This window comes from Polypterus senegalus, chromosome 2, assembly GCF_016835505.1.
Source record: "Polypterus senegalus isolate Bchr_013 chromosome 2, ASM1683550v1, whole genome shotgun sequence".
Lineage (NCBI taxonomy): Eukaryota > Metazoa > Chordata > Cladistia > Polypteriformes > Polypteridae > Polypterus > Polypterus senegalus.
In genome coordinates, this window is record NC_053155.1 from 183,854,254 (window position 1) to 183,881,351 (window position 27,098).

General features: G+C 37.8%; 1 protein-coding gene across 3 annotated transcripts in view; it reads left to right on the top strand.

Annotated features, from left to right (window-relative positions):
* Positions 1-27,098, top strand: part of epha6 (eph receptor A6) — a 371,198-nt gene that overhangs the window by 56,179 nt on the left and 287,921 nt on the right. For all 3 annotated transcript variants that reach the window (XM_039744991.1, XM_039744992.1, XM_039744993.1), the window contains exon 2: positions 22,007-22,071. In XM_039744991.1, coding sequence (XP_039600925.1) covers positions 22,007-22,071 — 65 coding nt within the window. The remainder of the gene's footprint in view (positions 1-22,006; positions 22,072-27,098) is intronic.

The following is a 27,098-nucleotide window of genomic DNA, read 5'->3' on the forward strand; positions in this document are numbered from 1 at the left end:
CATTTAAATATTTTCCTAATACAATAATACACCATTTTAATGAATGATGTTATACCTTTCTGAAAGAATTAAAAGGGGAGAGTGTTGTGAATGTGCTGAAACAGAAGATGGTGAAAGGGGTGCTACTATAAAATACTCACTAAGACTACACCAGGGGCCTCATGCATAAACGGTGAGTACGCACAGAAATGTTGCATAAGAACGTTTCCACGTTCAAATCACGATGTATAAAACCTACACTTGGCGTAAAGCCACGCACTTTTACATGGTTCCTCATACCCTGTCGTACTCCGCTCGGTTTTGCAGACTGGCAGCACCCAGCGTCAAAGCAGGGCTGCTGTTCTCGTGGGGTTACCCTTATCTTTTTCAGATTCACATCCCTGACGCGGCTTTTTAAATGCACTGAAACTAACTGCATATTGTTTATTAGTGTAATACATCTGATTGTAATTAACTTGTAACAATATAATGGTCCAGAGAATAGCCAAAGTATTCCAGATACCATAACTGCTTTAGGGTTGTTACTCTCACTGTACCTTCTTTTTCTTCTTTCAGCTGCTACCGTTAAGGGTTGCCACAGCGGATCATCTTTTTCCATACTACTCTCACTGCACCACTCGGAGTATTTATATCACTGTATCTGAGTGGGGAATCACAGCAGCAGCTGATCAGAAAGAGAATTATCGGTATACAGCATCAAACACACCCTGCCTCAGCCACGGCAAAACGTTTCAAAGCCTTTCCTGTACGGACCTCGCGGTTCAGAAACAGTTTCATTCCAAGAACTTTAAACAGCCAATCAGTCCATCTCCTTGTAGAACTGTTTGTACTTATCAGTACAATTACCTCTCCGTAAACTTGCGCTGCAGTTATAATATTGCACAACCTGTGCCACTTTATAAAGCGCGTATTTACATATGATGATGATATCATTTTTAAGATGAAATGCAGCAAAATATGTTGATTATATTATATAGATAAAACTTTAACTTCATTTAAATAATCTGTATTGTTAATAATTAAACATGTAAGAACATGGTTCCGCAGCGCTAGCTAGTTCACGGATTGATCCTACCTTGTGCTGTATTCTTTCTGGGGCTGATGCAACACTGGAAGGATAGATCGATAGAATAATTAAACTTATACTACAAAGATATTTCAATGTTCCTTAAAAGTTTTCGAGAATCGTTGTTGTAAGGCTTACAGATGGCTTAACGTCTATTACAGAGCTGATTCTGTGACGATTGGGTATGTGGAGAAAGAAAAGTAAGCACAAGAATTGGAGGTTAGTACGTTTAAAAGAGACAATACTGCTACAATAATTTCATCGAAGGTCACGCACAATCACGCACCGTATTCCCCTGTTTAATAACATGCTTTAACTCCTATTATCATGAAAAAGATATCACGTATACATCTCAGTATTTTAATTATTCAGAGAGCTGTAATATCACGAATGTAATGGATTCTGTGTTCTGTTGGAGAAAGAGAAAGTGGAAGCATGTAGTGATTCACACACATAGAGCAAAAGATCAAATACAAAGCAAAGCATTTAACGTGCTACTTTAATTACGATGTGATTTGAGAAACTGGTTAATTAAATGATTTTAAGATGAAGTTTATGATGTTCTACTGTACTTTAATGACAAAATAAACTACGTGATTAAAGTGGAAATGTCGAGATTGAAGTTGACATTTCGTGCTTTTTCCCCACTGTGTGCCTTTTTTTCTCTGTACCCTAATAAGCTTTCATATGACACTCAGACAGTGGGCTACAACTCACCTTTTCATGGCGACTTTGATATATGACAACTTCTTTTTTATTTTGGGCACTGTGCGACTATGTCAGGCGATCAGCTTCCTTTTGTTGCTTATACCACTGTTTAAACCAACAAACAGTACGTTTTTCCTTGTCACCACTTGGTATTCACTGAAATTCTTCCATTTTCCCTCTTGCTTTTTCCATTGTCTTTTCACAGAAGGCTGAGCTTAAGGGTGATTTACATTGATTTGCATATTCATAGAGGCGTAATTCTGGGAGGAGTTGGGGGCGGTACAGAAGACGCATGCATGAGCGTTACTTTTCACGCTGACCGGGATTTATGGAGTGGAAGAACGTGGAAGTTGGAGTATGCACAGATTCCTGCATCTAGATTTTTCTGTGCGTAAGCACATTTTGGCTTTTGTGCTTATGTCATGTTATAGTATGAATTCTATGCACGGCGTTATGCATGAGGCCCCAGGACCTCATGAATTCTACCATAAATAGGCCTCACCTCTGGCAACCAGACCCCAAACACAATGGCCAGAATTACTGGCTTTAAAAGCTCCAAAATATTTTTTTAAATGTCCAGAAACACAAAAATGTAAGTGGAAAGTAGAGGAAACCATACAATCTTTAGCCTAATAATATAAAGCCAAACAGAGGCTCTTTTATAATAAATTATTTATTTTATATCCATCAAAAAAGATCAAAAATGGAAAAGGCAAAATAAGGGCAAAAAGGATTTGCCTAAACAGGCAACTCAAAGGAAACACTCATAGAACCCATAGAAAATCCAATAAACAGCAGCAAAATATCAAAAAAAACAGACCATTACAAGGAAAACAATTTTAAAAAAATGGAAATTCTAAAAACTCTCAATTAACTTTTGCTGAAACCATCTCCTCAACCTCAATATACAGACTGAAGGTGGTCCTACAAAGTAAAATCAGGGTATCACTGCCTCTAGAATTTCCACCAACAAAACATAAAGAAAACACTGTAAATCTACAATATATAAATGCTAAGTCATAATTAAATATAGCAATATTATCAAAAATTGCTTTAAAAAATAAACAATAAAACAGAGAATAAGCAAAAGCTAACAATAAATCCTAGAAATGACATAACACACAGTGGTAAGTAAAATTAACTCAAGTTCCAGGGACCTTGTTTCAAAAGCCACCCATGTCTGGATTTAGTCTGTGCTTTTTTCCCACATGTCTGTGTGGGTTTTCATCCAGGTACTCCAGTTTTGCTTCTGCATCCTCAAAGACCATTAACTGGCAACTGGCTTGACTAGCTTAAGGTCACTTTTGGCCTTTTGTCCAAAAAATCTTACACACTTTTAACTAGCTTACATAGTCTCAAGTCAAAAGAAGTAAATAAGACATGCAATAAAAGAAAGTGAGCATGATAACCTCAGAGTTTTGTTCTCTCTGGTTAATAAACTGCTTCAGTGTGCATCTGGCCTGGTCACCTCTTCCACTAAAGACTATGGAAAAAATACTTCACTTTTCCTGTAATAAAATTAAAAACCTAAATAACGTCATTATTGCACGATCATCTTCCTTTTGCATTTTCCCAGGCTTCCCTCTCCACCCAGTTCCTTTTCCAAATTTTCACCTGTTTCATCTCCATTTATTAATAACCTGCTCTGTAAGATTAAGCCTACTACTGTACTTATGTACTGGACCCTATCCCCACCACACTTAATCAAATCCCTACTTCATGTCATAATCCCAACTGTTACGGCAATAATAAATATGTCCATTGATGCTGGCTGTGTGGCAGCTACTTTGAAAACTTCTGTAACTCCAGTGTTAAAAAAGTCTGGTCTTGATGTTTATTATCAGAGTGATTTTTGGCCTATCTCTCAGTTACCTTTTCTGACTAATGTTCTTGAGCATATTCTGGCCTCCCATCTCACTAGTCACCTAACTTGCAACAAGATAATGAAACCCTTTTAAGTCTGGTTTCAGTAACTGTGAAAATGCTCTGCCTTGGGTAACTAATGATTTGCTTATGGTTGGAGACTCTGGACAAACCAGCATATTAATTCTGTTAGACCTTAAGGCAGACTTTGATACTGGCAAGCATGATATTCTACTGTTCAGAATGGAGAACAGTCTGGGGGATCTCTGGCACTGCCCTCCAGTGGTTTAAGTCCTATCTGACTGATAGGTAAAAGTTTATTAGTCTTGGCAACAATCGGTCTAGCTCAGTGCCAGTCACACAAGCAGTTCCCCAGGGCTTTGTCCACAGCCCTCTGCCCTTTTGTATCTTTATGCTTCCCCTTGGCTATGTAATTTATGGCTTTAGAATGGGAAATCATTTTTAAGCAGATGAAACTCAGATCTATTTCAATCTTAAAAGTAAAAGATCCGCAGAGATTCTGAGCTCACAGCTTGTCTAAATGACATTGAAGCCACAATGGAACATAACTCTTTAAAATTAAACTGCAATAAAACTGATGTCGTGCTAATTGGTACTAAAGCTCAGCTTAAGGAAATGAGCGTCTTGATGATGATATCATCAGACCTTTTTATACTGCAAGGAACCTTGGTGTTATTTTTGATTTATCAATTTCTTATTCTACCCACATAAACCTCCTTAAGAACCTTTCTTACTTCCACCTCCATAACATATCCCTTGCTAGCTCATCTCTCCCTATTTCTGATTCTGCAAAACCTGTCCATGCTTTTATTACATCCTGCATCGACAACTGCAGCTCTCTCCAGGCAGGTTCCCCTTATAATGTGTAATCAATGCTCCAGTTGGTTTAGATCTCTGCTGCAAGAGTCCTTACACAGACCCACAATAGCAGACACATCACACCCATTCTGCTCTGCCTTCACTGGCTCCCTATGTCGATCAGGACTGAATATAAAATACTGTTACTAACCTATATAGCCTTTAATGTCCTGGCACCTGACAACATCAGTACACTCCTCCATCACCAGACTCCTTTCTAAGTCTAACTGATTCTGGCAATCTCGTAGTGTGCCAAACCAACCTGTGATCAGTGGGTTACACTACCTTCAGCTCTATTACACCCAGGTCTTGGAACAATCTCCGTAAATTAATGAAATCAACTGACTGAGTCCATTCTTTTAAAAAAATAGTTTAAAACTCATTTGCTCAGGAAGGTATTTAACTTAACCTAACATTCTGCCCCATCTTTTAGAGTACCACACTGCTCTGATGCTCAGGGTGATTTCTTTTTACATCACAAATTATGTTATCTGTTCAAGGTTTTCTCATAGTTTTTTGTATATTTATATTTTTATTCTGATTTATTGTCTGCCATTCTAATCCAATGTATTGGGATTCCTGCATTTGTCTTTAGTTAGTGATTTATTCAGATATTATATGTTTCCAATATTGCATTTGCCCTGTTGTTCATTTTGAATTTCTATGAACTGCTTTGAGCATGGTAAAGTGTCATATAAATATAATTATTGTTGTCATGGGGCGGCATGGTGGCGCAGCAGTAGTGCTGCTGCCTCGCAGTTAGGAGTCCCGGGTTCGCTTCCCGGGTCCTCCCTGTGTGGAGTTTGCATGTTCTCTCTGTGTCTGCGTGGGTTTCCTCCCACAGTCCAAAGACATGCCGGTTAGGTGGATTGGCAATTCTAAATTGTCCCTAGCTGTGGTGGGTTGGTTCCTTCCTTGTGCCCTGTGTTGGCTGGGATTGGCTCCAGCAGACCCCCGTGACTCTGTGTTTGGATTCAGCGGGTTGGAAAATGGATGGATTATTGTCATTGTTAATAGCAAAATTATGTTGTTGTAGTACTAGAAAAAGTACAGTATTTATGCTTTTAAAATCTCTTTGATATATTAAGTTTTTTTGTTGTGCCATAATGTATTTTACGAATGTGTTCAGATGTAATTATGCCCTTTAATATGGAACCAGATAATGTGGTATGAGGAATGTAAGGTTTAGTGCTGATACTTGAAGGCTCTAGAGCCCTGCAGTAATTCTGGCTTTCCACAAATTTACAGCTGGATTAAGTGAGTTCACTAAATGATGAATGAATTTAGATTTGTACAATTTGAGAATTGATAGGTTAAGTTAATTGCTAAATGTCTCATGCTGATACATCAAGGACTGAACTAATAACTTTGCATTTCTTTTATTGTAACCAACTGTATGAACACAATTAAGCTGAGAAAGACACACGCTGCTGTGCAACAACCTCCATCACAAGCCAGAAACGATACATTGCATTAATACAAGTAGACAATGTATGTATGTTTAAAGCTGACAAATTGAAGCTGAGAAGGAGGATAGGAAAAAGTTCTGTCTTGCACTGGATTTGCCTGGTGTTGGCCTAAGTAAGCAAGTAAGAATGAAAATGAGCTTTATTCAGTTCAAGCCAGATAAACGAATACCAGCTATCAAATCGGTTTCAGGGGATTTCTGGGGTGAAACAACCTTACTTTTGCTGCAAGGACACCAAGCTTGAGCTCACCCTATGTCTTCCTTTAACTGAAGTAACAACCTACCCAAAAATTAAACTTTTATTATCTGTTATCCACCCCATGTTGTCTGTAGCAATGGCCAAGAAAAAAAATGTAATGTCATGTTTTTATGGAGAATGATAACTGAGTTCCTGACACAGTAGGCTCCTATTGAGTCTGAACAAACAGCAAGCAATATCAAATCATCCTCGACAAAAGTTACTACTGTCAAGTAAGCCATATGTCAGATATCCAGTTGCATCTGTTATCTCAAACACATATAATTTTTAAAATATTGTTAAATAAACCACTTTAAGAAATTCCTCTTGTGAATGTGCATTCAGTTGAGAATAATCTTTTGAATTGAAGACTCATTGTCCCTCATTTGTGGGTTGTCATGAAGTCACAGTTTCTTATTTTTGGATTTTTCAAAGGCAGTTTGTGAAATTGTGCAGCTGAAATGAGTTTCTGCTTGTTGAGGCATCTTGGATTTGCACAAATAGTGGATACACTTCCCACCTGCTGATGTTTTCAGTTAGTTTTCTTTCCAGCTCTCCCAGATCTTGCTCTACAATGCTGATATGACATGAACCACAGCTATAATCAATAAGTGAGCTGTAACAGGGACGGACTCCAGACCAATGAATGAAGAGGATGGCATGTCTAAAATTCAAAAGATTGTCCTTGTTTGAGAACAAGAGGGTTTTCTGGAAGTGGTTTATTTAACAATTTTATTAATTAAAACACAGTATACGTATTTGGGATGTTGTAAGCATATGACTACATGCCGGACATATGAATTATGTACACTGAGATCTTTATCAATTTTTCATTTTTTGTTGACATTGAGTTAGCATTGCACCATGGTCTGACACCAGTGCTTTTGTCCTCAAAGTTACAATCTTTTTTTTGTCTGACCACGGTCATTTCCTGGCCATTGTGAGGTACTGTCTGCCAGCATTACTTGCTAATAGAACACCAACTGCTGTCTTATTTTATGTGCATGAATGTCATTTATAGATATGATAATCATCTAGTCTCATTGTGGCTCTCCAAGACATATTCTCTCACTCTCAGGTGGGTCAGTTTCCCGATTATCATTGAAGTCACTTATTCCTAATGCTCTGGAAGAATATTTCTTAATTCCAAAAAAGCCTCATCTACCTGTCTACCTTTCTGGTTCTCACTATTATATTTTTAACTTTATTTCTTCTGGTAGCTGTAGCTGTCCCTTGTGCCTTGAGTGCACTGCAGTTTGCACCATTTGTCGCGGGGAAGCACCCAGATTTGTCAATGTTTTGCAATTGCAGTGATGGCTTTAAATATCCACCCACTTCTCTGTCTCTTGTTCCGAGATGCAGATAACGAAAAACTTTGCTAGACCTATCACATATCATTCTTGTTTTTTGGTTTGCTTTCTTGGGTTCCTGACTAACACATTGTCTTTCTGACCTTGATTTTCATCTTTCTCTTTGGCTTCCTTGTTTGTCACTTATCATTTTCCCAGTTTTCACCCATTTCTGTTTCACATCTCTCTCCTAGTTTGTCTTTTAAAAATATTATTGTTTACCAACACAACATCCATGAGTAAAATCCTTTTGGATGACTTGAATTGTCAATGCCAGCAAACAGTTCTCTTTCTCTGTTTTAGGGTGTATCTGACCTAGATCACCTGGCCATCTATTCTTCCCTGGATATTCTACAATGTTCATCACTTCAGGGTAGTGAGGGCTAGTGTCTCTTATTAATCAGGAATTATACAAAGTTCTGCCATGACAATATGACACCTCTGATGTTATTGTCTCCATTCACTCTCGTGTCCTGCTCCAGTGTTAGGAGGGGTGAACTGGGAAACGGAGCAATTTTTGATTTGTCAAGTGACTGTGACAGAGGTATCAAAGCTAATGTAAATAGGATGTACAGTAGGTGTAAACATATATTCCTTCTGGAACTTCTTACATGGACCCAAATTGTACGATGAAAGGTACTCAAGATTGCAATGAATGGCAAGTGTACCACCCAGCCTGTTAGTGCATTGCAAATAATGTGCATCTTTGCATTCGAGGAAAACCTGGCAGCTGGCTAATGGCTTAGTCTCTAAAGAGCTGCTAATAAATCGAGGAAAGTGTTTTGTATTCTGCTGTGCTGTTGCACTCTTTTCATTAAATACAAATATACTGAAAGGCAATTCATTTAAATTGGAATTTTATTACAACTTCCAGTGTTTTAGATGCGTTTAGGAGATTAAGGCAATAGAAAAATAACTAAACATACCATGCAATGCTGTGCCTTCTGTGTGTTAAGAGAATGCCAACTCTGCGGACAAAGCTTTGAAAGCTGAATCCCAAAGTGTCTGATTTAAGTAGGGCCCAGTTATGATGTCATAACTGTCAGTAATGAGGGTTTGGACAATTGATTTAATAGCTGTTTGTACCTTAGTAGAGGAGATAGATATGTGTTTCTATGCCCTTGAGGCTAATAGTCGCTTGGGGACAAAGAATGACGTGCCCACACTCTACCAACTTGCACTTCGTGTTGGCCGTTTAGTTTCTTCATCCTTCACACTAGGCTAATTAGGCTCAGGGATTTCCAATAGCAGCTTATGAATGCAGTGGCAGAGGAGCCTGTCATCACCTACACTTTACCAAAATAAGGACCAGTGTTTCAACGGTGCCCTGTTGGCCAGTTTCAGTCTTACAACTGCTGTCTTATGCATAACCCTTTGAACTTGACAGGTTTCTTTGTCAACCACTTTCTCATTTCATTAATCCATTTTTTTTTTAATTTTATTGTTTTTCTTTTACTTTGATTTTTTTTTTTTTTGCATTTCATAATAGTCTTACTGAATAGTGGGGTCCTTTTAAATTAAATGCTTATTGCCTTTCCTGTGTTCCTTAGATCATTGATGCTCATCAGACTTTTACAAATAAATTAACCCTGGATTTGAATAATTTTTGAGATAAGATAGTTATATGCAGTAATAATGGAGCTAGAAAGTGGCCATGTGCTGCATGCTGATAAGTACATGCGAGTAAGAATGTTGCTGTACTCCGCACATACAACAATATCGACCCTATAAACCTATAAACACTATAATCTTTTATCTTTAGTACCCATGTAATACTAAAAAATAAATGAAATGACCATTATAGTTTAAATGTTAACAATGAAATTAAGCATAAAAAAATTAAAAGGAAAAATGGTGCTCATCTTGACAACAGCGTTACTGTAAGGGTCTGAGGAGACTCCCTTTATGAGATATTGAACAGCCACACTCCCTAAGTGGTCCCTTACTTAATTAATTTGATTTCATTTCCCCTATTAATATTTTCAGGTTCGCCAATGCTATTTAAATGTTCAAGATAATTTGCAAATATTGACTTTTTTTTTTTTTACCCTGCGCACGATCCAAGCTTCACGATAAGCTCTGACTTCTTGCAATCATCAAGAAGAAAATGAATGGATGATTGGCTGGAGAAGGTGATTCTGTGTTTGCTACTGATACATTAAAGCTCCAGGAAACTAGTGTAGATCCTAACTATGTCACATCTACTCCATTGCATTTTCTTTATGTCCACATTGGGTTACAGTGGCTTTCTCTTGCACTAGTGTCTAGTTAAATTATGTTTCTTATTTTGTCTAATATGAGTTGTTTTGTAAGTTTGACCTGGTTTCTGTTTCTCAGACTCTGCCATTATTTTCAAGGCGCCTTTCTTGCCTCTTCTCCTGTTTTATACTAGTCATCTTTGAATGCTTTTTATTTTCACTCAACCTCTGTGTCTCCTGCAGTTGAACAATTCTCATCATAATACTGTGACCCTCAGATGTGGCCATCTTCATGCCTTTTACTACATCTTCCATGTGCTGATTATCTACTACCATAGCTTCTCTTTTCTATTGCACTACAGGGCCTATTAGGCACCAGTCCCTTATGGCTGATTTTAAGATGCTTTACATTTCCATTCTCACATGGTTATTTAGTCAAAGTTTGCTTATTTGAATTTTTTAGGCTCATATAGTAGTTTATGTTTGTCATATTTTACCTTCTGCCTTGTTTGCTCATGTTCTAGCCTCCTGCTAGTTTTTTCAACTAGTGTGAAATGAGTTGTTGAGAGTAGACACTCAAAAGTACATTTTAAAGCAAGGGGTCAGAAGATCCATTTTGTTTTTGTTATGGGTGCTGCCATTTTGGCATGCCATTGTTACAGCACAATAGCAAGCTGCTAAGGTTTCATGATGTTGTACCGAACAACATTTTCAGGGTGATTACAGTGCAGGTATCCATCCAGATACTGACATAACTTTTCATGGTGTTTGAATCCCAAGTGAACTCGGAGTTAACAATTCTCTGCATGTTTATTTGTTTGATTTTTTTTTTATCATGTTTTGATTATGTATACCGTTTTTCAGCCTCCCTTAGCCTGTCTTCCATCTCCTGGTCCAAAGTCTTTGTAATTACTGTCAGTTTTGTCAGTTAGTACAATACGCATATAATGCTGATGTCATGTGACTGAAAACGACCATTCAATTCACATATAAAATGGCTATGCAAATTGAAAATGACCTTATCAAAATGATGTCAGAAATGAAAATAATTAAACAATAGAAACAACAAATATACAAAATTCAAATTCATGACAATGTGTTTTCTCACTTTTGTGTCTTTGTTCACTCTTGTTAAATTACACACCTTGGTTCCTAAAGTTTCATTATGTTCTCCACATCCACTAACAATCTGTCCCATGTTGACAAGTCTACACTACTACCCTACAATAACTGTTGTATCTCACCTCATTCACTCCCATTTACCACAAAAGGTTTAATCTTTGTGAAAAAAAAATCTAATCAACAATGGAGATGAATAGTTAGCATTGGCACTTGAAGTGGTCAAGAGTTAAACATTTTCAATTAATCTCTACACAACCGTTCAATGAATTGGAGGTTAGGTTTTTCTGTTTTTGTGTTACATACAGGGCCAACTTAAGCAGATCTGGTACACTGCGCCTGATAGGCAGAGTTGGTTGGAAGCACCAAAAAAGATGCATCTGTGCTGTCGGATCTGTTGTTTTAATGAACAAAGGAGGGGTTGGGTCCAATTTGGAGATTGGCACCCTCGTGTTCACATATGGAATCGACGAGCGGTAGGGGGAGATCAACTTGGAGCTAGATGCCCTCGCTTATGCCTAGAGTCAGCCCATGATTACATAACTTATCTTACTTGTGGTATGTCTCCTTGACTTTTCTTATTTTCATCATGACCACTACATCAGGCTGTGGTCACTGTTTCTCTTTCTTGGCTTTTTGGCTTATTTAGTTTTGTCTTTCTTCAAACCATTGCATTAGTTTAGCATTAGTCTTTTCTAAATTGTTAGCTTTTTTGTTTTTTTTTGTTTTTTTTCAGATCAATGCTTGGTTGGCCATTCACTCTTCTCAAGAGTTCTTCTTGTCCCCTCTGCAATTCATAATATTTTTATTGCTCCTCACTTTTTTTTAGTTTCCTCTGCTTCACTTATTTTCTATGCCACCATTACTTATTCATAGGTTCTGCCCTCCTAAGGGTTACATCATTTTCTCTGGATATGTCTACATTCATGTAATCCTTTTCTGTAGTCAGATTTTGTTTTTAGTACCTTAGTACTTTCATAATTATTATTATATTTTTATATTGGTTGCAACGTCATCTTCACAGCTATAACATCTCCTCGGATAGACCTCTATTGCTTTTACATGTTTTCAACCCAACAATCATCGTGATCTTACCACATTTATTCCTGTACATGTTTTTTTTTTTTTTTTGATTACCTTTTTCCATTCAAATCTCTGTATTATACAGTTCTGCTCTTCATCCTTGTTGCTTCCCAAAAGCCACTACCTTACTCATTGACACCACTTTTGCTTATTACTTTAACATCTATTTGGGCTGAATTATTTTGTCATTAGTGACACAATCTCCAGTTCTAATGTTTACTTTGCTTCTTGCTCCTGTTTTCCTGAACTGGGTTAAATGCTTTTGATAATGGGAAGCTATTTCTGTACACCTACACTATGATAACTTAAATGCAATATTTCTCTGCCCCAAACTGTCTTATTCTCACTTTTTTCTCTACCACTATGGTATGTCTTTGGAAATCAATACTCATTTTATTCTCTTCTTTAGCTTTTCTTTATTTCCACAAACTTTCTTCTCAGAATCAGCTTAAGAATTAGCATAATTTTTGCTAGGTGCTGTCAGTATACTTTTTCCTCCTCCTCCTCCTCAAAGCACCAAAGGCTCAGGAGGTATAACAAGGGAATATACATCATCGTTGCCAGGGAACATCATGCTGTGTATTATTTAGATATCATTTTAACTTGCTTATTTAGGTCTGAAATGAATTCTCTCTGTGTTGCATGACATTTCATTCTAATGTTGGAGATGTTAATGTATTAGCCATTTATTATTAGTATTCAAATTTCTCACGGCAGAATATGCAGTCAAAAGTGAGTAAGCACAATAAAGCTGTGCCTGGAATAATTTTAAAATGATATTATGCACATTAGACTTTCCTTTTGCTCTAGGCTAAGATATTGAATAAAAAAATCATCATGGATTCCATCCTAATATTCTGAGGATGTCCCTTTTGAAAGTTATATAATATTCCAAGCAAAAATGGGTTAAGACTTGGAGGCCTGAAAATGACCTCTATCCTTGTTGTGTTTGACTAAAATCAGTCATACCTTACCCTACAGTCTAATATCATCCAGGCAAGCTTTTCCCACAGAAACTTGATCTTGTACCCTAGAGTCAGATTCTCCATGTTTTTTGGTGGTGTCTTCATTCAATTGCATCCTGGAATTGGTTTCCACACCAAGTTGCTGTCTGTGTGTGGAGCCTACACACTTTCTCTGTTTAATAAAATTACCGCAGTGTCAAAGCACGATTTAACACACCCACTGACACAAGGTGATGTAATGAATAGAGCTCCAAAACAGAGAGTATATCATACTTTTAACAATGCAGCAGATACCCATTCATTTCATGCAGTATGGTAATAACCTCTTTTGCTGTCATCACCTATGACCCTATGGGGTTGAACCTTGGTGATTTTGTCACATGGACACTTAATCATTTCATCAAGTCGGTTGTCAGGGATGTACCTAATGAAAAGCCCCTTTGAGAATGCCCTGATGGTTGATCCAACCCTGGCTGAGTCTATAATAGAAAGAGAGATCCTAGGAACTGAAGAAAAAAAGTCCTAACCAGCCCCTGTACTACAAACCTAAAAAAGAAAGCTAAACCACAATGTGAGTGTCATTAGACCTTGGTTTATTCACAAATCTGTGTAGTTAGCATAGGTACCTGCTTACTTTAACTATTACCCAAATGACGGTTGTGCTGTGTGTTGTACCGTGTTAGCCATTACAGATTGCAATATGCAGGCTTTTGAGGCAACTCAGGCCCCTTCTCCAGGCAAGACTTACTGAATTACATCTTGCCTGAAGAAGGGGCCTGAGCTTCCTCGAAAGCTTGCATATTGTAATCTTTTCAGTTAGCCAATAAAAGGTGTCATTTTGCTTGCATTTTGTTTGACTTCTCATTACATCCAAATGACTGCTAAAAGACCTGTCTGCTAAAAGACCAATCTGCTAAGAAATTTAAACAAAGATGTAAAGATGAACACAAAACAGCAAACAAAGTATGCTGTAAAGCAAAACACAAGAAGAGATGAAAAAATGATTAGAGGTCCAGGTGGGATAATCCCTGTTTATTACTAAAATACATAAAATTCTGCATAAGTTGTGCAGACACACTGGTTGTACTGCCAAGATGAAGTGAGAAGGCAGTGTTAGAGAAAAAGGGACCAGAAGACGAAATATTTAACAATTAACCAAGCTAAAGTCCAAAATACATGGGTTAAATCTATTTTTTTTCAGATAACCAGAAACTGCCCATAGTAAGAATGACAAAATAGCAGCGGCAGTATGAAAATGAACATGCTATCAAGGGAGATACAGCAAATCTTTACAACCTTTAAATAAACGTTCTAGACAAATAATATTTCCAGAATTACTATAGATTCAGCTTTTTTCAAAGCCCAGTTTATAATACTGCTGGCAATGAATGTTACACTTTAAAAGAAACACAGGGTCCTGCCTCCATCCCATCATTAGGTTGAGTCTAAAATGCTGGTGGACAGATGGGTGTTACATTAAACAGGGAGGTAGACAGAGGTGGGTTGGAGTCATTCTGCTTCCTCTGGGTCACCAGCTTCTATATTGTGGAGGAAACAGGCAGCCTTTAACTTTCCTGGACTTTCCTACATCTCCTTCCTGCACTCCCTTTAATTTATTCCCTACGGACTCAACTAAATTGTGAAGGCACAAAAACAGAACATATTCAACTCAGCTGACTGTTGAATTACTTCCAAATCATAGCCAAAGAGAGTAACACAAACCTGTAAGTGTTGTTCCTTACTATCATGATACATCTTGCTTATTGATTCATTTGCTAGGAAGGTCAAATGTCTTGTCATTTTATACTTTCATACTAGTGTATCAAGTCCTGAACGACTAACTTTTCTTTCCCCAAAAAGTGTCTATGAAGCTAATACTCTAGTGAATTGAGGGTCCAGTAATATAATACTGACTTTATAAATTCCAGAGTGTAATCCTACCATTAACCAGTCATCTATGTAAATTATTCCTTTTCAAAACAAACACCCACTAAGCAGGTTTTTGGATGAACTGGTTTCCAGTAGTACAACAAAAACATAGACAGAGTAAATAGAGTCTTCATAGGTTGAGAGTTTTCCCTCCATAAATGCAGCTTACAGAGTGCTTTACTGAAGCAATAAACTCGGCTGAATGATTTAACTTTAGCTGTTCAACAACAGAAAAAGATTTAGAAACTAAGTGAGGGCTTCAACTGCACAATCAGTAATGCAGACTGTAGAAAATAATACTCCTACACAAGCCACCACTGCTGCTGGAAGTCATTTTGTACTTATGCATAAATCAAGAAATCACAGTTCTGAAAGGTTTCAAGGAAATATTTCTTCTTACCAGAACCTTCCCGTATGGTACCCTATTGTTTCCAGCAGCTTTCGTCTTTTTCTACACTAGACATATTTTTCTTGAGTGGACTGGGTTTATCATGAGTTGTAACCTTTTGGAGAATGTGAGTGTTGGAAGAAACTTGCTGCATTTTTAAGTAAGTACAAAACTATATTTGAAGTTCTGGAGGGGAAACCAGTTAGGATTATTAGATAAACTGCTGTCTTTTGTTTTTAGTAAAATAAATTGCTACTAAATTTATACAAAGCTATTCAAAATGAAAGAACAGATTTCAAAAATGTATTTCAAACAAATGGTATAAGACAGAAATACATTCCGCACATCACTAGATAGAGGAAAGTTCAAAGTTTAAAAACCCTCAAAGTTTAAAAACCCGCCTAAAAGTAGAAGTGTTTCATGTTTATGGTAAAATGGCAACAACACCACAAGAGAAATCATTTTGTATGCTACAGTTTGCGAAGTGTGAGTCCATTGTTCAAGTGCAACATGAATTCTGCCGACGGTTCAACAAACAACCACCTCGTCATATGCAAATTTACGAGTGGCATAAAAAATTTCCTCAACTTCAAGAAGATTCAAATGACTTCATTTTCATGTAAGATGGTACCCCACCTCTTTTCCTCTTAGATGGCTGGCGTTACCTGAGCGACACCATTCCAGGACAATGAATTGGTAGAGGTGGACAAGATCTTGCTCATCGTCTGTGGCCTCCCAGGTAACAAGAGCTTACCCCCTGCAATTTTTATCTATGGGGCTACATTAAAGATAGAGTGTTTGTTCCACCTATGCCCGCTAATCTTCAAGATTTGTGACATCAAATTGAAGAAGCTGTGAATTCAGTAACTAGGGACCAGTTGACTTGTGTGTGGCAAGAAATGGTTTACCATTTTGATGTTTGTCGCTCCATTCATGGTGATCATGGTGAGTATATGCAACCTCAAGGACCATAGGACCAAACTTTGACTATCCATTGATGTGTGGAAAGTGTTTCAGTCTTATACAGTTTGTTTGAAATACATTTTTGAAATCTGCTCTTTCATTTTGAATAGCCTTGTATTTTATTCTTCTAAGCATAATCTAATTTTTTATGCTGTTTGCATATATCCTCTCTAACTGCTTGAGAACATCATAAAAAGATGATTGTGTTTTAGGGAAAGTGACGTCTTGCACTCATCAACCACTTACTTTGACATTGGTTTTATTTTGTGAGGCTAAACTTATGTTTTTTTTTTCTTTAGCATATTTGGAACTATGAGTGGCACAGTGGGTAGTGCTGCTGCCTCGCAGTTAGGAGACCTGGGTTCTCCTTCCTTGGAGTTTGCAAGTTCTCCCCATGTCTCCGTAGATTTCCTCCGGGTGCTCCAGGTTAAGTGCATTGGTGATCCTAAATTGTCCCTAGTGAGTGGGTGTGTAAGCGCCCTGCCCGGGGTTTGTTTCCTGCCTTGCACCCTGTATTGGCTGGGATTGGCTACAGCAGACCCCCGTGAGCCTGTAGTTAGGATATAGAGGGTTGGATAATGGATGGATGGATATTTGGAACTATTCTTTTTTTTTTTTTTGCAGCTTGACGTTTTGGATGGCTGTCCAAGATCTAGCAGTCCATAGACTACTCTCTGTATAAATCTTATTATCAATCAGTAAAAAAGTGATGCTTGCTTTCCTTCATTGTTGTTTTGCTTGTTGGTTTTCCAAGCAGTGTATCAATGAGAGCAACTCAGCTACATTTCACATACACACAGAGGCACAATTACAAACACATGCTTTTATTTTTCTTCTTTTTTCCCTCAAGGTAAATGCCTTCCTCCATTTCCCACAGGCACAGAATAGTTCACAAACACAGCATAACACAATACTTTTCTTCTCTCTCCTTTTCTCTCTCTTTTTCTTCCCTCCACTCATCCACCTCCTCCCGACTCCTCGAACAGAGTGAGGTGGCCTCTTTTATAGTGCGCCCGGAAGTGCTCCAGGTGCTCTCTGATCCTCTTACAGTAGCAGTTCTAGGTAAGGCGGAAGTTCTGCAGTCCAGGGCTCTGGAACTGTCAAGGCACCCCCTGGCGGTGGCCACAGACCCCAGCAAGGTTGAGCTTCTAAGCTGCAAACCCGTGGCCTTGGTGTAAGCCTGGGGGTTGCCCGTTTGTGTTCTGAGGGAGGTATTGCCCTGAATTTGTCCTCTCACCTGGTCCTCCCATCACTGGGGCGTCCAGGCCGGGCAAGGGCCCTGGCCATCCACCACAATGTTTATCCATCTTTATATCATCATTTTTATTTTATAAGCAACTCCTTTCCAGTTTCTTATGTTCTTATGTCTTCTGAACATCTTAGGGCTCAGGGTTTTCTCTTTTAGGAGAAGGCCTTCTTGACCCTTTTTAAATTAAACATTATTTTACAAAAGAATATTTAGACATTAAAATATGCATTTCTGTATATCAGACACTGAATTACCAACAATTGATTGCAAACTGATTACTGTTTGAAATTGATCTCTCCAACCATCTGTGATCTAGGCAACTTAATCCACTTCAGGGCAAAAGGGGGTACCAAGGCAAGAGCAGTTAGACAATCACAGGCCAAACTCATGCACACACCTTACACTCACTCATAGTCAGCCAATTTTTTACGATTTAAAAAGAAAACCTGACAATAAACCCCTCCTCTCCAACCAAAAAACATAAAATGCAGTTTTTTTGGGTTGGAAAACAAAGAATATTATTATCAAAGAATATTTACTGTGTAAGACAATGTAATGCTTTGAATAAGCAATTTGTAATTGTTATTCCACAATTTACATACATATGTATAATAAAAAATGTGTGATTATAATTTCATTTGAGTACTTAATAATTGTGTTACTCTGTATTACACAGTAAGTACAAGGTAATAACACCTAGTTACTCTGTTTTATACAGGTAATTACATGGTAAGTAGGAACAGTGTAGTTATGGACAACTAATCTAAAGTGATGTTTTAAATATGTACACACAATGACACATATATGATTCAAAAACTGGATGTAGCGCCTTCTCAGTCTGCTAATGGCTTTCAGTTGGCCAGTTCCCTGAGAAGTGTCAACAGATGGCCAATACAAAGTGACAAAACATCAAAAAGTGCAAATTCACAGCATTCACCCTCTTTAAAGGAAACTGAAATACAATCTTTACATCATATTCAACAATTCTGAGGTTTAATATGTTTGACATGTTAACATAGTTTATAATAATGGCTCAATGATGTGAATTACCAGTTAGCCATTATTGTAATATATTATAACTAGCCGAAGCCTGCCATAGCATACGGCAGTGTAAGAATAGGAACGGAAAACAGTGAGGAAGGAATTTTAGTATAGCAAAGGCATAGGAAATCACCGTCGCAGTATACCTGTAACAAAAATAGCAAGGAGCGAAACAAATGCCAGTGGTTGAGAGAGTACCTTCCTGTAGCAGGCTATGGAAAACATAGACATATATAGATAGACGCCGCATTCACTGTGTTGCCCAGTCGACACGATAAGTCAGCGCGTCTGCCCTATTGTGAGTGGTAAAAATGCCATTTAAACTAACACAGGTAGACTTGGAAACTTGGTTTTCTGATGAAAAAACAATAACATTTTAAACAGTATCGTTTACATATAACAGATTTTGGTGAATCATTTACATGCAATTATTTATATCCATTTAAGCACTAAATACACGTGTATCCCATGGTCTTAGAGTTGGTGGGGGCTTTCTGTCTTGCGTGCGCTCTCTGTCTTTCTTGACCTAAGTTAGAGTTGGCGGGCGGGCTTTGGCGAGCGTGGTTCTCTGTCTTTAATGCGGTCTCTGTCTTGCTTGCCCTTAGTTAGAGTTGGCGGGTGGGGCTCTGTGAGTTGCCGATCGTGGCTCTCTGTCTTGCGTTGATCTTGTGTTGTTGCGTGCCTCGATAGCGACGCTAGATTCGGGAGGATGGTTCCAGTTGCCGTGCATGTCTCTGTCGTGTGTATCCCATGACGCGATAGGAGGGCTAGAGTTGGTGGGCGGGGCTCTGTCGAGCGTATCCCATGGTCTTAGAGTTGGGGAGTGGGGCTTTGTCTTGCTTGCGCTCACTGTCTTGCGTCCCCTTAGTGAATTATATATATAGATTATCCATCCATCCATTATCCAGCTCACTATATCCTAACTACAGGGTCATGGGGGTCCGCTGGAACCAATCCCAGCCAACACAGGGTACAAGGCAGGAAACAAACCCCGGGCAGGGCGCCAGCCCACAATAATGCTTATGAGTCATCATTTAGCTGGTTTTGTAGCATTTCCCTACTTTATCAAGGGTGTCATTATTTCCCAGTTTGTTGCGTACACACGAGTCAGAGTTGCTATAAAGATATGCGTTTCTCCATCAAGTTTTCTTTTATTAATCCCACCATTGGCATGGGAAGTTATGTACGCACATCTCAAGCCTCTTTTTGTGCGTACACAAGCTTTTACGCCTATTTGAATATGCAAATCAATATAAATCGCCCTTAAGCAGCCTTCTGTGAAAAGACAATGGGAAAAGCACGGGAAAATATAAGAATTTCAGCGAATACCAAGTGGAGGCAAAGGAAAACATACTATTTGTTCAAATAAACCGTGGTATAATCAACAAAATGAAGTTGATCGAGTGACATAGCGTGTTGGAGAAACTTGAAAGCTCACATTCACAAAATCGCACAGTGCCGGAAATAAAAAGAAGTCACATATCAAAGTTGCCGTGAAAAGAAGAGTTGTAAGCCCACTGTCTGAGTGTCATATGAAAGCTTATTAGGTACAGAGAAAAAGGCACACGGTGGGGAAAAAGCACTAAATGTCAACTTTAATCTCGAATTTTCCACTTTAATCACGTAGTTTATTTTGTCATTTAGTAGAACATTATAAACTTCATCTTAAAATCGTTTAATTAACCAGTTTCTCAAAATTACATCGTAATTAAAGTAGCACGTTAAATGCTTTGTTTTGTATTTGATCTTCTACTCGTATGTGATCTATGTGTGTGAATCACTACTTGCTTCTTAAACTGGCTCTCTTCCTCCAACTGGACACAGAGTCCATTACATTTGTGATATTACAGCTCTCTGAATAACTAAAATACTGAGATGTATACGTGATGTCATTTTCATGATGATAGGAGCTAAAGCACATTATTAAACATGTGTTTCATGAGCCTCGTGCTCATGACAAGCATTTATCTTTTGTCAAATTTGTCGCTGCGTTTTAGCTGTGTTGTTATTTTCTTTCTGTTTTATATTCAATATATATTGGCGTGGCCGCCCCAAGAGTCCTTGCTTTTCTTTCCCCAAGTAACCGATCGCCACACAATCAGCTCTGTAATAGAAGTTAAGCCATCTGTAAGCTTAGCCCGATTCTTCAAAACGCTTAAAGAACATTGAAATATCTTCGTAGTACATGTTTAATTATTCTATCCTTCACGACACTCCCAGTGAAGAATATAGATTATTTAAATGAAGTTAAAGTTTTATGTGTATAATTTAACAAACATATTTTGCTGCATTTCACCTTAAAAATGATATCGCATCATATGTAAATACGCGCTTTATAAAGTGGCTCAGGTTGTGAGATATTATAACTGTAGTGCAAGTTTACAGTGGGGTGATTGTACTTATAAGTACAAACCGTTCTACAAGGAGCAATTGATTGAGTGCATTTAAAGTTCTTGGGATTAAACTGTTTCTGAACCGCGAGGTCCGTACAGGAAAGGCTTTAAAACGTTTTGCAGTGGCTGAGACAGCGTGTCCTTAAAGCTGTATACCGATAATTCTCTTCCGATCAGCTGCTGCTGTGATTCACACTCAGATACAGTGATATAAATACTCCGAGTCGTGCAGTGAGAGTAATATGGAAAAAGATGATCCGCTGTGGCAACTCCTAACGGAGGAGCTGAGAAGAAGCGAAGAAGAAGAAGAAGAAGAAGAAGAAGTGAGAGTAACATGAGACCCCAGGTCCTTCTGAGGACACACATTGACTGCTAACTTAAAACCTCAGTATTTGAAAATGAATAAATTCCTGCCCCCTGGAGAATACATTAGGTGTCAGGGAAAGCCATTTAAATATTCCTATCATGATAATTGCTTTTGTGTGTTAATCAGGATCAGTAGGAGTGTGTGTGTGTGTCACCCAGTCTGAAGTTAACCATCCGGTGTATGTTGCTATTGGTTGACAGGTGAAGACACAAGGCAGATTTATTTTAATGTCCCAGTTGTTGATTTGGTGGTTTGAGGCTGGTGGTTTCAACCGATATGGTATTGGTCATTGTGACAGCTGCACAAGCCTCCAGTCAGCAATAAAATGAGGGTGAGTTTTTAATAAGAATCATAGGTTTAGTAATGTCTCTTGTGATTCTTTTTAGTGTAGGCAAACTTCCCTAATCTGATCATGAACAGATCAATTACTGACACTTTTGTAAGATACGATACCTCTAGGTGTTTAGTGAGCAGATCTTCTGAACCCATTGCAAGTTTGTTGAATTATTTCTGCTTTTGACATTTTTGAATGTATCGGCTGTCTTTTAAGAAACACGCATTGCTGAAAATTTCTGGTCTTTTTAGACCCGCATGTCTTTGAAAAACCTTTCTTTATTTTCTATTATCCAAAGAAACATTAATGTAGGAATGTTATGCATGCTGATGTCACTTATGACAGATAAGGCACTAAGCACTTGATTGCTTTTTCCAATCTTATGACATTTGTTTTTCTTTTGCAGTTGTTCTCCTGGACACCACATCAGTGCTGGGAGAGCTTGGGTGGAAAACATATCCGCTGAATGGGGTAAGTAATACAGTACACCCTGATATGATTCTACCCCTTATCAGCCTAACATCTTTGCTTACATAACTATCCATATTCTTCAAAGAAAGATCTTTGAAATTATTCTGGATGAGGATACTAATGCGTATTTGAATCCACTTTTTCACAGATCTCCTGTTCCACTTCACCAACATATGCTCCATTCAACTTGTAAACTAATTTCAAGCCTGAACCTGATTAATTTATTTTGCTTGCTGAATACTTGGGCTAAGGTTTTCTCCTATTTACCTCTGGACTATATATTTGTTTCTCAGTCTTTGGCATCATCACTCTCTTGGATGTGGCTTCTCTATCAGACCATCACATTATTCTCCCTTTCTTGTTTGTATCTGTCCTTATTCCCCAAGCAAGCATCAAGGTGGTGCTTTATTAAGTCACTAGCAGACCTTGTGCGCTTTGCTGCAGTCGCTGTAGCTGGAATAATTATGTATCTACATGCGACTTATAGAGCTTCTTTATATACAACATTTTTGGTTTGTCCTCCTGGAGCCAAAATATATAAATTTTCTGTATGACTAATTTGTGAACATGCTACATAAAAAATAGAAACGGGAAAAATGCCAACACTGCCGGGAACAACAGTAAATGACATAAAGTAAAAAAGGGCAACACCGCCGGGAACAACAGTAAATGAGATAAAGTAAAAGTCTACTAAACACTAAATGAGATAAAGTAAAAAAAGGGCAACACCGCCGGGAACAACAGTAAAAAACAACAGTAAATGAGATAAAGTAAAAGTCTACTAAACACTAAAGTACAAAAACGAAGTAGAAAGTAACAGTAAACCGCAACACCACTGGGAACACCGGCACACCGCGTCTACTAAACACTAAGAAACACTAAGTAGAAACACTAAAGGAAAAAATACGCAGTAAGTACTGCGTCTAGTAAACAGTAAATGAGTAAAGGAGAGAGGACTAAACACTAAGGAAAAAGAACGGCAAGACTGCGTCAGCTACTGAGCTCAGCTCGGAGCGAAATGAAGTGAATGAAATGAGGTGAATGGGAGGGGAGATAATCACGTGACTCCCCCACCCACCTTAACTCTCCATTCCTCCACAAACACACAAACACAGTCTCTCAGATCCCAACTCTCCTTTATATAAATCAGTAAAGGAGAGAGGACTAAACACTAAGGAAAAAGAACGGTAAGACCGCATCAGCTGCAGAGCTCAGCTCTGGGTGAAATGAATTGAATGAAATGACGTGAATAGGAGGGGAGATGATCACGTGACTCCTCCACCCGCCTTAACTCTCCATCCCTCCACAAACATAGTCTCTCGGATCCCAACTCTCCTTTATATGTATAGATTACTTGTGAGAGCTAATTAAAGTAACACACGTTCCTATGTTGGAGTATTTCTTTTTCTGTTACTTCCAATTTTGTTGATATCACCACATACTGTATGTCTGGGTGACCATTAAAGGCACCATTAGAGATTTTACTATCGGTTACTCTGTCAGCTTGGCCCAGACATATTGTGAATGGATTCAAGACTTAGAGATACATTTATCTACTTCTGAAGAAAAGTGATGGACCCTGAACATAAACTTTGGATCTCAACTACCAAGTCTGATTTAAATTCCCTGCTGTGAAAAAAAGTTAATATTTGAAATCCACGACACACAGACCAAATATTATGTTTCAATTTCAAACCCAAACCTTAACCACCTTGTTGTCGGGCACTCGCATCCATTTTGTTTGTTAAAAAATAATCAGGTATTCTGGGCAGAATTTTCTTTTTGGGGTGTTTTCAAAGCATCATTGTACTTGCAGTGTTACTCTCATTTGTTATATAATTGCATTTTGTTTTAATGTTTTTTTTTCAGGTAAAGTTAAAAAAATAATTTAATATAAAAAAAATCAGGATCAACGTATGTAACACTTTACAAATTGATAAAACCTTTTATGAGTATTACTTAAAGTTTTTTTTTTTTCTTATGAACCCCCTTCCTTGACAATATCGAAGGTTAAAGAAGTCAGAGGCTGACAGTTTTAACTTGCTCATTACCAAGGCTAAGCCTAAAGAAGCACTGAAGTCTCTGAAGAGTGGTAGGACCACTGGCCCAATTGGACTTCCGTATAAGATGTCTTCTGCTTTTTGGAGTCATCTGGAGATTATATATTTGAAGATGTTAAACAATCCTTCCACCATAAACACACAGGACCATTATTTAAATTTGGCTTTCTTAAAACAGGGGAAAAAATTATCATCCAATTTTGCTGATGAATATGGATACAAAATTACTGACTAAGCTACTAGTGTAGTCCAGTATTCATAAACTGATCCACCCTGACTAGACATGTTTTATTTGAGCATGACAATCAACAAACAATATCTGATACCTTCAGCATATGTTAGACATCACTGCATTGCCCATCCAGCCACACATTTGGCTCTAGATGCAGAAAAGGCCTTTATTCAGAAGAGTTGAGTTTTTCTATAGCAGCTCATGTATTTAGTTTTGTAGTACATTTCATGAATACGATGAAGCCATTACATTGACCAGGGTGTGTATTCTTAGTAACAGTTGCAGATTTAGATATGGTTGACATTGGCAGCTGTTCTGGGAGGCATTTTACTTTGGTGTTGCATGGGGAACCTACACCAAAAAATTCAGAGATGTGATTAAAGCTTGAGCAGATCAATGTATTAGAAGCATCACTTATGTCACTTGATGGGCGATTGCTCTGGACATCAAATACAATCGCTATGTCTATATACTATGTACACAGAGGGTAACATTTATGAACTGAAGGGCCATGTGCTAATATTGACTACCCACTGTGGACACCAAGGGGCACCATGAATGACTAGGAGTGCTTACTAACTCTAATATCTCTAACTCTAATATCTTCAGAATATTTAAAGGTGTCAGGTGGTGATGACCCCTTCCTTCACTGCTTTTAATCTTTCATTGGGACCCTTGACCATTGCCTTGAGTCAGTCACACAAGTCTCGATGCATGTCTCAAGTCATAACATACTCCTATATGCAGCTATTTCATTTTTCTTGGGTAACACTAAGAATGATCTCCCCAATATTCTATAATTATTTCATTCCTAATTTTCCTGTTTGTGGTGAGGTATGTCTGATTTTCTTACTTTTATTCTGTCTTTCTTCCTCGCATTTTCCTGTTTCTAGACCTTTCTTTACTTCATTTATCTGTTATCCAGCAGAAACTATTTGCATTAGGGACATACTGTATGCTGCTAAAGTTGTCATTCCCTCTCGATTGAAATCTCCTGATTCCCATTTTGTTTCCATCTGGTAGTCTACCTTTTGTAATCTGAACATTTTGGAATTATCAGGTTGGAGGATCAAGGATGCGTCCACCTCTTACATTAATAAATGAATTGATAGAATACATCTGGTCCAAGCATGGATTTCCTCTGGTCCAAGCTGCAGCTTCAAGGTGATATATGAGGGACTCACATCATGCTGCAATTGCTCCTTCAAAGTGCACAATTTTTAGAAATTAGTCAAAAAATCATGTACTAGTGCTTCTCTGAGCAATGCACCAAAACAAAGAAAACATTACACCCATATCCCAGAGATTGTCACCAACATTGTAGACTGTATGGACAGAATTCTTCATAATTATGTGTGATGGTTATCACAACAGGCAGATGTGTCATTAAAGTCATGTCAGCATTTCCAGAATGGGATAAACTACCCAAATCCAGGTGTGCAATGCTTGCAGAGACTTACCCAAGAAGACTTGAAGCTGTAATTACTGCCAAAAGGGCTTCCTCAAAGTATTGAATTAGGAGACTGAATACTTACAGTATATGAATGAGAGATTTCAGCTTTTTATTTTTAATACATTTTCAAACCCTTCTGAAAATGTGTTTACACATTGTCATTATAGATAATTGAGTGTAGACTGATGTGCAAACATACAGTATATCCATTTAATATTAAATCTACAACACTATAAACTGTGCAGAACGTGAATGGGCCTTTTCTGAATCAAATATGTTGAATACTTTCTGAATACACATGTACTGTATATTATATATATATATATGTAGGGAGAGACAGAGACAGTGATAAAATTAAACAGACAAAAGTGAGGACTTCATTTCAAAATGTACTAACTCTACTAAAATATATTTAGAGAGATTACTAAATAAAAGTAGACAGCCTTCTCTTTCATACTGTGGAATTGCATTTTTATATACCCAATTATACAAAAAGCTTAAAAGCGTAAACTTGATTAAGTAGGAAGTCTTGGGTGTTAATGGGACTTAACCATGTTATCTTTGCTGAATGTTCCAGCATACAATGATTGAATTGAAGAATATGAAGATTTAGTTACAACACATGTAGTGAATATTTCACTCTTAAGGGTGGTAAATGGAATTATGAGGATTCTAGTTTAAAACATTGAAAGTAAAACAGTTTTAATGTTCATTCTGTTTTTGCAATGTACAGTAAATGCGTCATTTACACCATGACACTGTCATTATCTTTGTTTTTATTTAAAGTCCAGACTTTGACATGAATTTTAAACTTGGCCAAAAGTGCTGTTAATTTGTGAATCACCTATTAGTGGGAAACTCATCTCTGCTCTGAAACATCAGACTTGCATTTAGCAGATAGTCTCATAGGGAAGAGTGGCCATCCTTAAGAAGGAAAACCTTATTTCTTGGAATCCCAAGACTGAGGTTTGCCAGCTTGTGCAATTTGTTTATATTATGTTGTTGCAAATTTCCCAATTTACCACTAGATTTCCCAATTTGACACAATGTTTTATATATACATTTATCGCAGCTTTCCAATGAAAACGGCATTAACAGATGCTTGGATTTGAGCCCAGCATATGCAGGCTTAAAATGAACAACATCCAAATAATAAAAAAGACTTTATGACCATCACCTTCTGAACCTCACCTTATTAATCAACCCTCACCTTACAACATCCTCCACCACCCTTCACCTACTATATGTTGCCTTTGATTCCTGTATGTGTTTAGATAGCTCT